Source organism: Pieris brassicae, chromosome 5 (assembly GCF_905147105.1).
Source record: "Pieris brassicae chromosome 5, ilPieBrab1.1, whole genome shotgun sequence".
Taxonomy (NCBI): domain Eukaryota; kingdom Metazoa; phylum Arthropoda; class Insecta; order Lepidoptera; family Pieridae; genus Pieris; species Pieris brassicae.
Genome location: NC_059669.1, coordinates 19145245 through 19158281, shown reverse-complemented (window position 1 = coordinate 19158281; position 13037 = coordinate 19145245). Strand labels below are relative to the sequence as shown.

Sequence of the window (13037 nt, the reverse complement as noted above, 5' to 3'; positions counted from 1 at the left end):
ATAAGAAATACCAAAATTATGTATTTCCCAAACGTTATATAGAAAATCCAATTCATATTATTCATTAATATTTGACGATTACCTTCAACAGCTTCAATGGTTCGCACAACATCGGTATCTCGAAGCACTGCAGGTCGCCAATCGCCACGACTTTCTGGTAAGGTGTCTAGGGCTGTACTGCGCTCGCTCTCTGGGAATTAAAATATTATTTTTAATTATAAAAACTATACATGTTTAAAACATTTTATATAGAAAAGAAAAAAATACATATACAGAAAGCCTAAAGCAAAAACTTTCAAACAAATACAGTGTACATAGTGAAAGGTTACAGGAGTTTAGACTAACATAAATGAAATCTTTTATATAGGATAGGACGGCGAACTGACACCCATTTTGGTGAATGCATTGCCGGCCTTTGACGGAGGAGTATTCTCTTCTTTTTAAACAATTGGAGGGCGTATCTCCAAAGGAAGACCTCCACCGGGAGTCGATTCCACAATTCACTAGGTCACAAAAGGAAATGTCTAATGAAGCAGACCGTGGAGGACTTCCAGCCAGGTGATGCGGATGAAATTTTGGTTCATACCGGACTCGTTTTCCAAGGAGCGTCTATTGTGCAGACGTCTGGTGCGCTCGCGCAGTTCAGCATCGCGCTTTTCTTCCTGACTATTTGCGCGCAGCCAAGACTCGATCTTTTGACGCCATTCCCTGCAACACACATAATTTGTAAAATTATTCATTACATTAACATGTTTTGCATAATCTTCTTAACAATTATTTTAAAACTAAATTAGTAATTTATCTACCTTTAATTTATATTAATTATTATTCCCCGCTAAGCATTATTTAAGTTCATTTACTTACCGTGGTTTAGTTGTGGTATTATCCTGAGGTGCGGGTGAAGCTGGAGACGCGGGAGCGCGGGGGGAAGCGGGACGCTCTCTCTCTCTTTCTCTCTCGGGAATTTCCAGCTTTGCGCGAACAGGACCGCGTCGGGACCATGAACGGTCTAATAATAATAAAAAGTCCTAAATTTTTCGTAACTTTTCAAACAACGAATTCATATACAGATACGAGCTTTGTATATAGGAAACGAGAAATCAAACAAAATTATTTCATTTACACAATATTTACGTAGAATTTAATTTAGTAAGAACAACACTTACTATATGTTAAAGTAAAAGTTTAATGGTTGCGAGGTTTTTATATCTCATATCATGTTATTTTTTTTAATAATAGTATAAACTAGTATAAACAGTAGCCGTTTAAAAAACATCGAAAAGAACACAGCTCATACTGCTAATTCAGAAAAAATAGTTCTCACTAACCAAATATATTATTTAAAAATTATTAATAAATGTTATATTATCATTCTTTTTGTTATATTGCATTTCTAATCTTAATTCGAGAACTGGGGGCAATTCAAATTTCCAATTTAGAAGATTTTTTTTCTAATGACGTTCATAAACATTTATTGCGTTAAATGATGTAAAATATTATTCAAATTGTAATAATTATATAAGTGTTATAAAGTCTGTCAGAAACTTACCAAGACTACCCCAAGCACTGCGTTCGCGTAGGTCAGGTGCAGCGGGCGATGCGTGTCGCAAGAATTCCAGCAAACCTTCTTCATCCTCGCCAGGACTAGCGCGGCTGCGTCTGCGCAGACTGCCTGTCGGTGTCACGTCTGGAACAGAATTTTTAGGATGGCATTAGTATCGAGAAAAATAAAAAAAAAACACGTTTCAGAGATTTGGTGACTACAATGTCTGCTAATTATTTTGAAAGGTATAAGAAGATATAAAACCTGGTGAAGGCGACGGATCCCTGGACTGCTTCCTGAGTGACCTTCGTCCCAGACCGTTCCTGATATCTAAGAGGAGTGACTCCATCAACGACTCGCATTCCGATACAGGCGTACTGCACATGCTACCTCCTGTAAGACAATTTAGTTTTTTTAAATTAATTAATAAATCAACCCTTGTAAAAAGTGTATTTTCCAATTGTGCGAATTTCTACAAGGAACGTCTCCTATTAAATTAAATGCTTAAGGGTCACTTCTATATGGTAGCGTATTTCTACTTTTGGTAAAGAGCTTTAGTAGCTTAAACATTCGTCTTTCAAAATGTCTGTCTTAAGAGATTTTTTTTTAATGTGCGCATTTAACATTGCGAAAGCGGCATGTCCTAGCCCCAAAAACTTACACATGTCAGGCCCAATCTAATTGCCTATTGTCTAAAAAAGAGAACGACCGGAAAACCGATAATCATATTGTCCATAGTAGAACTATGCACTTTCGGCAATATTAGTTTTAGGAAAGTTGTTAAATACCAGTTTTATTTCGTGCAGCGGTGGCTGCGTCCCTTGCCCTTCGGCGTTGCGCAGCTTGCTCTTCATTGGCGCGACGACGCTCATTTTCTTGCACCGCTGAACGGAACTTGCTGCAGAACGACGAGAATGTCTGAAACAAATGAAAATATTCGAAAAGATATTTTAAGAATTTGAAGAATGACTTGAATTAAAATGACGCCTTTAACGTTTGGTAAGGTCTAACTTATAATGTACAAAATGTTTATTTCAAATCAATTCTATTTGCGTAAACTAATATAGAAAGTTGGAACATCGTAACTCACAAGTTTTAGTGTACATCTTTGTCTCGAATCAAAAATATATGATGTCACAAATATTTTCGGATTGATCTATGGTCTTAGCGATATAACAGTAGTTTAGACAACATTTAAAAGAAATTTGGCAAATACTACCTTGAAGCATTCCTCCAGTTTGAAGGAGACCGAATCCTCACAGAAGAACTCTGCCAGTTGTTTCCTCAAGCTCTCTACTTCCTCCATATCTTTGTTCAGGGCTGATATTTCTCTTTCTGCCACCTTCAACATGAAGCATATAAAACATACAAACAAATTGCAATGCTATATGAAACTAATGTTACGAATGGAAAATCAAGATTTTATCCGGCTCGTAGGACCAAAAGATTTCTTTAGATAGCTTTTAACATACATATTTTGTTTTTACAAAGTGTATATGTTTGTATCTGTAAAACTAGATTATTTACACTATTTTTTAATATAAAATACCTGTAAAAAGTCCCCCATTTGTTCTCTAATGTCGTGTTGGGCTGTGGTATTTATATCTCTCTTCAATGCAGTGACTCGCGTAGACAACGTGTTAATCTCGTTGTGAAGTTGTTCTACACTCGCTTTAGCGGCTTCTTCCAGAACTCTTATGTCATCAGCAAAGTGTATTAGCTCTTTGTTCTTCCGTTCAGCTTGCTGGAATTAAACAGGATACCTGAATATGCAACTGAGGGTCGGTCATATATCGATACTATTATTGATACATATAGTAATGATTTGAAAATTATTAAAAACTAGCTGTGACCTTTGGCTTACCCCACCTAATTCGGCCTAAACAAGGTGTCACATAGCCATCCTAAGTAAATGGACTATTTACTTCTTTGTCAAATGTTCCCTCACAATTTTCTGTCTCCTTCACTTATCAAACTAAGATAATTTCTTGTAAAAACATTGTCCTAGACAATTAACCTGAGTACTCGTTATATCAAGTTAGCCAAATGCAAAAAATCCTAATTCCATACCTCTGCTATTGCTACTGATTTAAATAATATGATTTAAAAAACGAAAAATATTTTATCCATCCATATAAAAAAGACAGCTTACCATAGCAACATAGTGCATGAGATTCATGCCTGGCTTATTAGCGCGAATATCAGACAGCTTTTGAAGCGAAGATAACTTCACACCCGCTGCACCACCAGCGTAACCACCCGCGTTTAAGAAGTTACCAGCTATTAGGGCGATGTATAGCACTTCCTAAAACCAAATAATAATTTAATAAATGTACTGTGAAATATAAAAAATGTTTATAGGTTTGCATAAATAATCTCTAAATCCGAATCTGTGATGTCAACTGATTTCGGGAGCGCTTTCGGGGTTTCAGCTCTCAAACGGTTTATGTAATCAATGTTGAACACACAATTGTTTCCAGTCTAAAGCGGCCTCTACGTTTTAATCCATTTCTTGACTACATAATTAGTGGGAACCATTGCCAGTGTTTAGCTCTTAATTATTATTTTTATTAACCAACTGAGGTCTGATTTCGATGTTGCTTTTTTAATAACTGTATGGCTGATGTTGCAAATGGTACAAAAACATAACATTAATACACAAAACATTATTTGCTTTTGAGAAAATTTTATGTTTTATTCTGTCTACATTCTTCATACACAGTTATTGTATTCTATTTAATCTGTAGGTATTTTTAAGAATCGTGTTTGATTTTTTTTTAATGTGACGGCTAACCGTGAATGTAAATTTGACAACTTTACCTGAATAGCTCTGGAAGACATAAGATCATCTCCAGCTACTAGGATTGCATTAATAGCACTCTCCAAGTAGCCAGCAGATGAAGCCCATTCCTCTTTCAGCAGCATACACTCAATACGTAGCTTATAACTGAAATATATGATAAAGTTAATATAGTATATGAAGTAAAATTGTTATGTTAACTGGTCCATTGCACCTTCCAGACCGAATCCCAGAAATCCCGCGTGGCTTTAATGATTTGCAGGTCTGGCTAGACTGCCCAACAAAAAAAATCTGTAGTCGGCTAGGCGAACCATTTAATGTCCATGTCTTAAAAAACATCAGGCTCAAGCAAATATGACCTGTATGATATGACAAGCAACATTTAAATTGTTTTGTGAGGATTTTTACTGTCCACTGTTATTTTGTGAAATAAATTTTACATATAAAAAGTCTATCAAAATAAACTTTATTCTATGATGTGATTAAAGCTAAATAATAGCTGGTTAAGACGTCTTCGTTGAAACGTCGAAAGCCAACAATATAAACTTAATATTTTTGCAGATTTATTTACAGATTATCTTTGTTATTATTTTATTATCCTATATTTATTTATGGACTAGACAAACACACCACAAATACAATTGCAGTTATAATTATAGAAGTTTCCTTGAATGGTTGCGCAGATAAGATTTTATTTTAGTTATAGTTCATACACAAAAAACAAAACAATTACAACAACGATTTTAAAAGGCACTTGAAGCAGTAGAGGAGCACGAGGGCGGAGAGGGTTATCCCTCTCTATATAGTTTATGATTTTGTATTTCTGTTATTATTATTTTTCCTATAGCAACTGTAATGTAAATACGTACTTGGGCAACTGTATGAGCTGTAACAGGAACTTTTCAGCATTACCAAGCTTGGTGGAATCACCCGTGTAAGCCTTCAGCATTTCACATTCGTCTACTTCAGGCAGGATCTTTAGTAGCCCACGTAACTTCTCAGTACCAATATCATCGTGAGCACCTTCTCGTATTAGTTGGATTATATCATCGTTCGAACTGAAAAGAAATGTATGGAATAAAGAAGAAATAATTTTATCTGTTTTTGGTATCATAGATACCAGTCTAAATTGCTACTAATCTTGAATAAAGACATACAGACAAACAATTCATTGACACACAGTCGGGGTACGATTCACTCTGCTCTGGTGAAGGGAATCATCGTGAGGAACCCAGCATTTTTAGACTCAAAATGTCGATGGCGTATGTCAAGCGCAGAAGGCTGATCACCTACTTGAATATTAGAAAAACCAATGATCATGAAACAGATACCAAAATCTGAGCCCCAGACCTAAAAGAGTGGTAGGACTACTGCTTTTTTCCTATGTAGTAAAGAACTTAAAACCTTGAGTATTAGTTGTCAAGTAAGTCCGATATTATTATTATTATATATTGTCCTAAACTAGTGTGTTCATTTGTAAGTGTAATGTTTACAATCACTAAAACGAAAAAGTTATAGTTATATATAACTATAACTTTTTCTTATTAAACCACCACTTCTAATATATATATATATATATTAGAAGTGGTGGTTTAATGATTGGCTAAAAAAGCTAGAAAATTTCCTCTTTTATTTAAAAATTTTTTTATTAAAACACTCATGTCCTAACAGGAGACCCTAAAATGACAAGAGTGCACAATAAGTGAATAAAATTTACAGACGAAACAAGCAATTAACATAAGAAATTAATTAGCAATAACAAAATTACATTTTAAAAATTAACTAACTACGACGTGGTTAACACTGAAAATGTTTAGAACTGACCAGTTAGAAACATAGCGAATAGAAACTTTTTTTTAATTTCGATTTTAGAACTCTTTGGTAACCTAATGTAGTACATAGCATTCATTTGTTTTTGTGAATTGGCGCCAAATCTAAAACTTTTTAACAGTCAATGATTTAATACGACTTTCGTTGTGGGCTTACTCAACAACAAAGCTATGATAGTCTGCGCATTTCTTATGCTGTAGCATTTCTTTAGCCCAATCTCGTGCCACTATTTACAATTGGTTTAACGAGTTTAAGCGTGGACGTAGCAATTTCATTGATGATCCGCGTGAGGGACGTCCTTTAACAGCGACTGCTGAAGTTAACATCAGTGCTGTGTGACACATGATAGAGGAAGATAAGAGAGTGGCCTATCAGCAGATACGGGCCAGCCTAGGTATGAGTCAAGTTCAAAAAATATTACACGAACATTTAGGCGTCAGGAAGCTTTGTACGAGCTTTAAGTGTCAGCTGTGTCGAGTGGAGACAGCTAAAGTTAGTAATGAAAGAATGACAAGATCTATAGAAGAGTCTCCACATAAAAGCGAAATCGAATAAGACATACCTTCGGAATTGCTTCAGGAAGATATTGACGTTCAAACTCCTCTTCCCATCGAGGAGTGTGATCTCAGAAGGCTCTTTCCTCTGTTTCCTTTCACCAGAACTGTCGCAAATTGGGCTTCTTCCCAACCTTGGAGATGAGCCTGCTGAACCTGGTGGCTGTATCTAAAAGATAGGAATTTCTAGTAATTAAAATAATTGCAGATGTAAAATTATTTTGTTCCTATACTAGCTGCGCCCCACACATACGTTTGTTTCAAGACAGAAATATACTTTACGATACATTCTTTTATCAAACAATTAAATGTTATAATATTCGGTCGAGCCGTCTTGGACTACTTATATATATATATATATAGCTATGATTTAAAACAACAAAAAAGTCCTTCGGGTAATAAGGCCCAGCTATAGCTATAGCCACCACCAGGTGTGCACAACGTAGACCTCGGTCGGGTTCCTAGACGAAATTGTTTTTGGTTGAGATGATATAAATCTTGCCAAGTCAGCAGAAGTAAGCAGAAAAATATGGTAAAATAGAATCTAAAATTATCTTACTAGGGGATACAGAATATGACAAATGGAACTTACTTGTTGGCAGAAGAGACCCTCAATTTCACTCCAGTCGAGCTCCGCTTTAGGTGAATGTTGGTGACTCGATGCGACCAGAGACCAGATATTGTTCTGGCCAATTACCTAAACACAATATATTTATATATAACGATTAAAAAATATAAAGCTAGCTGTCAGCCGCGTATAAGGCCCACGTATAAGCTATAAATAAATTTTAAATCTGCAATAATATGAATATGAGCAGTGTTGGCCTAGTGGCTACAGCGTTCAACTCTCATCCATGAGGTCGTTGGTTCGATCCCTAGATGTACAGCAATGGCCGTTGTTCCTCCTCCTCGAAATGTAAAGGATAACATCGTTAGAAAACCGGCTTGCCTTAGACCTAAAGTCGACGGCGTGTCAGCCACAGGAGGCTGATCACCTACTTTGCCTATTAGACTGACAAATAATCATGAAACAGATACAGAAATCTGAGGTCCAGACCTAAAAATTTTGTAGCGCCACTGTTTTTTATATAATAATTATATATCCTAAGACATTAATTGAAATCAAATCATGTCAAGGATTATTGTCAAGAATAACGTATTTATTTGGATAAGTATTAATAAAGCGTTAATAAAAATATCTGAGTAATGTATTATTGCCAAATCTGTAATCTTAACCTGAAAAGATAAACCTACTGTCTTCAGATTTTTATTGCTTTTTAAAAGAAAATATCTTCATATGTAATATAGAACTTTAAAAATATTTCTATTAACACGATTTTATTCCTATACGTAACCTCCTTTGCCTAGTGCGTACAAATTCTTCAGCTTTAAAATAGTCTTACGAGCTAGGGGATCGGATAGAATATGCCGTAGATTTCTTCAAGGGTTTTATTTATTGATAAATCAATGAGAAATTTATGAGCACAAATTACTCGCAAACATGCACTTATTACACACAAAAACACTTATTAATTATGCACACTTCACACTGTATTTTATCACTTCATTTTATTCGCACTTTATCGCTTCGGTGTTTATCTTTAGAGTAACATTATGCAAATTACAATTTTCTAATATTTGATTGACCCTCTCCTGAAACGGTCAGAAATCATATTTCAGCCTGCTGAAAAGTTGTCTAAGTAGTAGAAAAATCTAGAAACATTGCAGTCGATCCGTCTTCGTAACAATAGTACAAGGCAAGCTAAACACCTTTTGAAACTGGAATAAAGTTAAAACTATTGACATAATATAAAAAACACTTACTTTATTATTGGGTATCTTGTTCCAATTGATAGTCTTCATTTTGGTCTTCGGCAGGGGCGTTTCCTGCTGTGGCAGTTTAATGTTGACAGGTGGTGGGGGAGGCGGACCCAATGGTGGGGGTGCAGGCCCTGACAGTGGAGGTGGCGGTGGGGGTAGTGGCCCACGTGGGGGCGCGGGCGGTGGCGCTGGAGGAGCTGGTGGTAAGGGGGCCGCTGAAATATTGTATAAAGTTTAGATAACACGGTTGGTTGACATCTATTCGTGTGAAAAAAATACTTTTTATTTTAACTAAGACTTAAATCTACCAAAGATATAATTAATTAAAAATGTTCTATATATGTAAATAGAACACAATTGCTGTTTTCAAAGAAACCATGCGTGGGGCATGGTTGCTACCGAGAATTGATAAATGTTAGACAAACTAAATAAATTCAAATATTTTTTGCGTTATATATAATAACAGATCTAAAATTAGGTTTAAAAATCTCATGATTAGTGTTTTAGCTTTTTAACTAGGTTAAAGGTCTTATTAAATTAGAATGGTCAACAATGTTTTAGACAACGTTAAATTTATCCGGCATTATTAAAACGGCAGAACCGTTTTTCAAATAATGAAAAAATATTATTGTATTTCTAAACTGACCAGCAAAATAAATAATGTGGTAAAGAGGTATTTTGCATTTGTGTTCTAGTCGTATTACATGAATATAACCTATAACGTAATGCTATAACGCTATACTTAAAAGCTTGAAAATGAAGAGTCAACAAATAAAATCGAAATCGAATAATTATTACGTTTGTTTATCAATTAATTTGAATAATTAGGTTAAAAAGTCAATTGCAAAGTATTGATGCTACGAACAAAGCATATTTTAAATAGTAAGTATGCTAAGTAGTTTAACTACAATATTAATTAAAATGCCTTAAAATATAGTGTAGATATATATAGTAAATATAAAAACTGATTTCAAAGTAAATCGCCGAATATCTTAGTAAATCTTAGACGATTATTATGATAATTTACACTTCCTTACCAGGTGGAGGAACAGGAGCTGGTGGAGGAGGTGGTGGCGGAGACAGGGCTCTTTGCAGGCTGTGCTTGCGAGCTGACCCTGCATCACGATACTGGCACATACATCCTACTTTAGCCTGAAAATTATTCTTATTTTATATTTCTGTATTAGTTGTTAGGTGCTTTTTATAGTCCTAACCTTAAGAACAGAGGGCGAACGGACAGGAAGCTCACCTGATGTTAATTGAGCCCTTCCCTCTTCTCTTCCCGCTCCCTCTCTTAGCCAGACGGCTCGCGAGTGCGTTGTGTGTATTTTAAGAATTGGTACACTCTTTTGTTGAATGACCCTAAGTCGAATTGGTTCGGAAATACTTCAGTGGGTAGCTTGTTCCACATAGTGGTGTTGTATGGCACTAATTTTCCTTAGGTTTTAAGCATAGCATACCAATTTGTATAAGTCCGGCAACGCACTCGCGAGCCATCAAGCATTGATAGGCAGATTTATCTGTTAACATCAGATGAGCCTCCCGGCCGTTTGCACTCTATTCTATAAAATAGCGGGCAAAAAATGTAGAAAAGTTCGCCGTGCTCTTTAATACCTTTGGAAATAATTTTCCATACAAAACTTCCAGTGCTTTTAGCATTCTAGTAGTTTGTATCGAAATTTTCTAGATAATCAGTACCTGGACACTTGGAGCTCGCAGCAACTTAGCGGCATCTTCCCTGCTCTCTAACAGCGTAGCTCGATGTACTAAGGTCTCTGCCGTGTCCCATACGATGTCACTCACGGGCTCTTTGGGGTCTATCCGAAGAAGATGTTGAAGTATGCTAAGGAACGGAATCTCTTGTGGCGTGTCGGAAACCTGAAAGTAATAATTACTTTCATTCCTAAGAGGTAAGCAAAAATTACGAAGTTGGGTACAATCGGTCTTCATTTAAGCAGGTCCTAAAAGGTACTATTGAGAATTGTTAAGGAAGAGCTGAAAACCCTGACATATTTATCTTAAAAGGGTCACAATTGTAATGCATGAGATAATAATAAGAAAGCCTTTTTTTTTCTTCTAAAAATGTTAATTTTTAGAACTAAAAGTTTCACAGTAGTCACCGATTTACGACTTACGAAGGAAGTTAAGAAGAATCAAAGATCTTATTCAAGCTGTCATAATATATAAGTACATGGTCTTACTTGTTTGAGTATAGCATAGAAAACATCGAGATGGGAGTTGAGATTGATGCCACCAGGGCCCTGAGCCTCGTCACTCTCTCGTTGCTCCTCAAACACGTCCAACTGAACGCCCAGTTCTGGGTTACTCGCTGCGTCATGTCTGTAAGAACATATATTTCACGTTAAGCAATTCAAAGATTTTTATAAAAATAGTAGTATGGGTCCTTGCCTAAAGGTTTTACGAGTATATGTCTAATCAAAACGATATATAAAATATTGATTCTTTTAATTACATTTATGCAGGATAACTTTTAATAATACACAAACTATAGACTACAGTGATTCAGATCTAGAGTGATAGAAAAAATACAATAAAAAATATATTGCTTCAATTGAAAAATCTGATACATAACAGACTATTATGTAGATAATTCTAACTAAAAATATCGAAACAATGATTCTATTAAGTTATAACTTAACTGTCCCGGGTTTATGACCGCAGAATAACGATTAGTATAAAATGAAAACGGACGTTGTTTACGTATTAATCATAATCGAGTCTGTCCATTCTCGGTGCGCAGGCGCCTACGCATTGCCTTTTTGGTCGTTTTCTAACTCACTGACGTGCCATGAATAATTATAGTCTTTGTTATTTTTTATGTGAAATAACGATATTATTATAATACTAATATGGAGACGTGCGTTACTCGAATGTTTATCTATGATATAATAATCGAGTATTATATTGGACTATACTTTCTAGTGATGAAATTATATAATGAATTGTCTACATATTATCTGATATAATATAAATATTTATGTGAGTGATGTGTGTGTGTGCTCTAGCGCAATGAAAGAGTAAAGTTAATTTAGATACGTAAAAAAATTCTCTCAAATTTCACTATTTATATAAGGATAAAGTGCATTCCGTAATTTTTAAAAAGCCAGAGAAAAGCCAAGATTCCAGATTTTGATTTATACTTATATCTACCACTAGATCACCTACAGAACTTCGTATCACCTACATTTATTTACAACCAAGTGACAACAAAGAGACAAACGACATCAAATATTTTATAATTGTCGTTTTTAGTAATTTTCTTAAGCTTAAGGCTTCCCTGAACTTCCAAAAATACTTCAATGTCATAATTAGCCAAATCGGTGCAGCCTTCGAGTTTTAGCTAGACAAACGAACAGCAATTCATTTATATATTTATCTACATGTATATTTGTATCATCACTGAAATGGCGACTACCATAGATACAACATCTACAGAAGAGTATTCCAAATTCAAAATATCTGATTAAAAAATCATATAACCTTTTTGATTACAATACCGTTGGAACTGGTTAGTGACAAATTAGGTTTTTAAGCGATTTGTAGTGTTTTAATTAAAATGTGAATACTGTTGACAAGTTGTTTGACCACATCAATGGAAATAACAACTGGAGTTTTAAGATTGTGGGCGGACTCTTAAATGGTTCCGACTGCCAATTATTGTAATATGCTACTTTTTGCTTACCTTACGTTACTCAATGTTGGTAGTAATCCCAGACCTGAAAAGGATATTATAGTAAATTATTAGGAAAATTATTTTTAATTCCAACATACAAATATACAGTGTTTAAAAATGTCTTAACCTGCATACTTAGTAATAATAAATAGAAAATTAATAGAAACTTAAAAAGTTTGGTTCATGTGGCTTTAGACTCATTACCATTAATATAAACTGTTTTTGGGGAAAAATTCTCATAAAAGAAATGATATGGACTATGAAATTTAATGAAATCCATACTTGTAGTAATTTAGTAAACGAATAAACACAATTAAATATAAGTCAGATTAAACTCATTTTAAACATTAAGAAAAACACTTTTTGAACGGATTAAAGCTTTAACTTTACATTAATAAAAAAAATTTAAACAAATTTAAAAAGTTTTGTGCCTGTGCCAGTGTACCATTAACGCTGGCATCATTTCCTATTGTGATACTTATTCGATAGGTGAGGAAAGCACCAGCTCTGGTGTCACCGGTGAAAAATTATTTAGTTAGGATATAACGTGATTGGCGTCCCTCCTAATAAATGCATTACATCACATGAAATAGGCACATTTCATCCCGCCTCATGTACATTTTATTATTTACCCGGAAATTAAAACCAAATACCATGGAGGCTCTTACTAAAACCGAATGCATACATTTAAATTTAATTAAACGTAATAGTTTTAAATGTAAATTAAGCATTAAGGCATATTACAGATTGTACAAAATATATATGAATATTTGTTTTAATATGACCTTAAACAGC

At 34.8% G+C, this 13037-nt stretch overlaps 1 protein-coding gene across 5 annotated transcripts in view; it reads right to left on the bottom strand.

Annotated features, from left to right (window-relative positions):
- The window catches only part of LOC123709286 (inverted formin-2), a 71486-nt gene that overhangs the window by 2277 nt on the left and 56172 nt on the right, over positions 1-13037 (bottom strand). For all 5 annotated transcript variants that reach the window (XM_045660491.1, XM_045660488.1, XM_045660487.1 and 2 more), the window contains 18 exons: positions 12252-12285; positions 10750-10888; positions 10247-10426; positions 9586-9700; positions 8552-8763; positions 7320-7424; positions 6736-6896; positions 5213-5401; positions 4364-4490; positions 3696-3848; positions 3093-3287; positions 2763-2885; positions 2332-2461; positions 1808-1936; positions 1550-1687; positions 865-1009; positions 587-708; positions 83-190 (listed from right to left, as the gene is read on the bottom strand). In XM_045660491.1, coding sequence (XP_045516447.1) covers positions 83-190; positions 587-708; positions 865-1009; positions 1550-1687; positions 1808-1936; positions 2332-2461; positions 2763-2885; positions 3093-3287; positions 3696-3848; positions 4364-4490; positions 5213-5401; positions 6736-6896; positions 7320-7424; positions 8552-8763; positions 9586-9700; positions 10247-10426; positions 10750-10888; positions 12252-12285 — 2505 coding nt within the window. The remainder of the gene's footprint in view (positions 1-82; positions 191-586; positions 709-864; positions 1010-1549; positions 1688-1807; positions 1937-2331; positions 2462-2762; positions 2886-3092; positions 3288-3695; positions 3849-4363; positions 4491-5212; positions 5402-6735; positions 6897-7319; positions 7425-8551; positions 8764-9585; positions 9701-10246; positions 10427-10749; positions 10889-12251; positions 12286-13037) is intronic.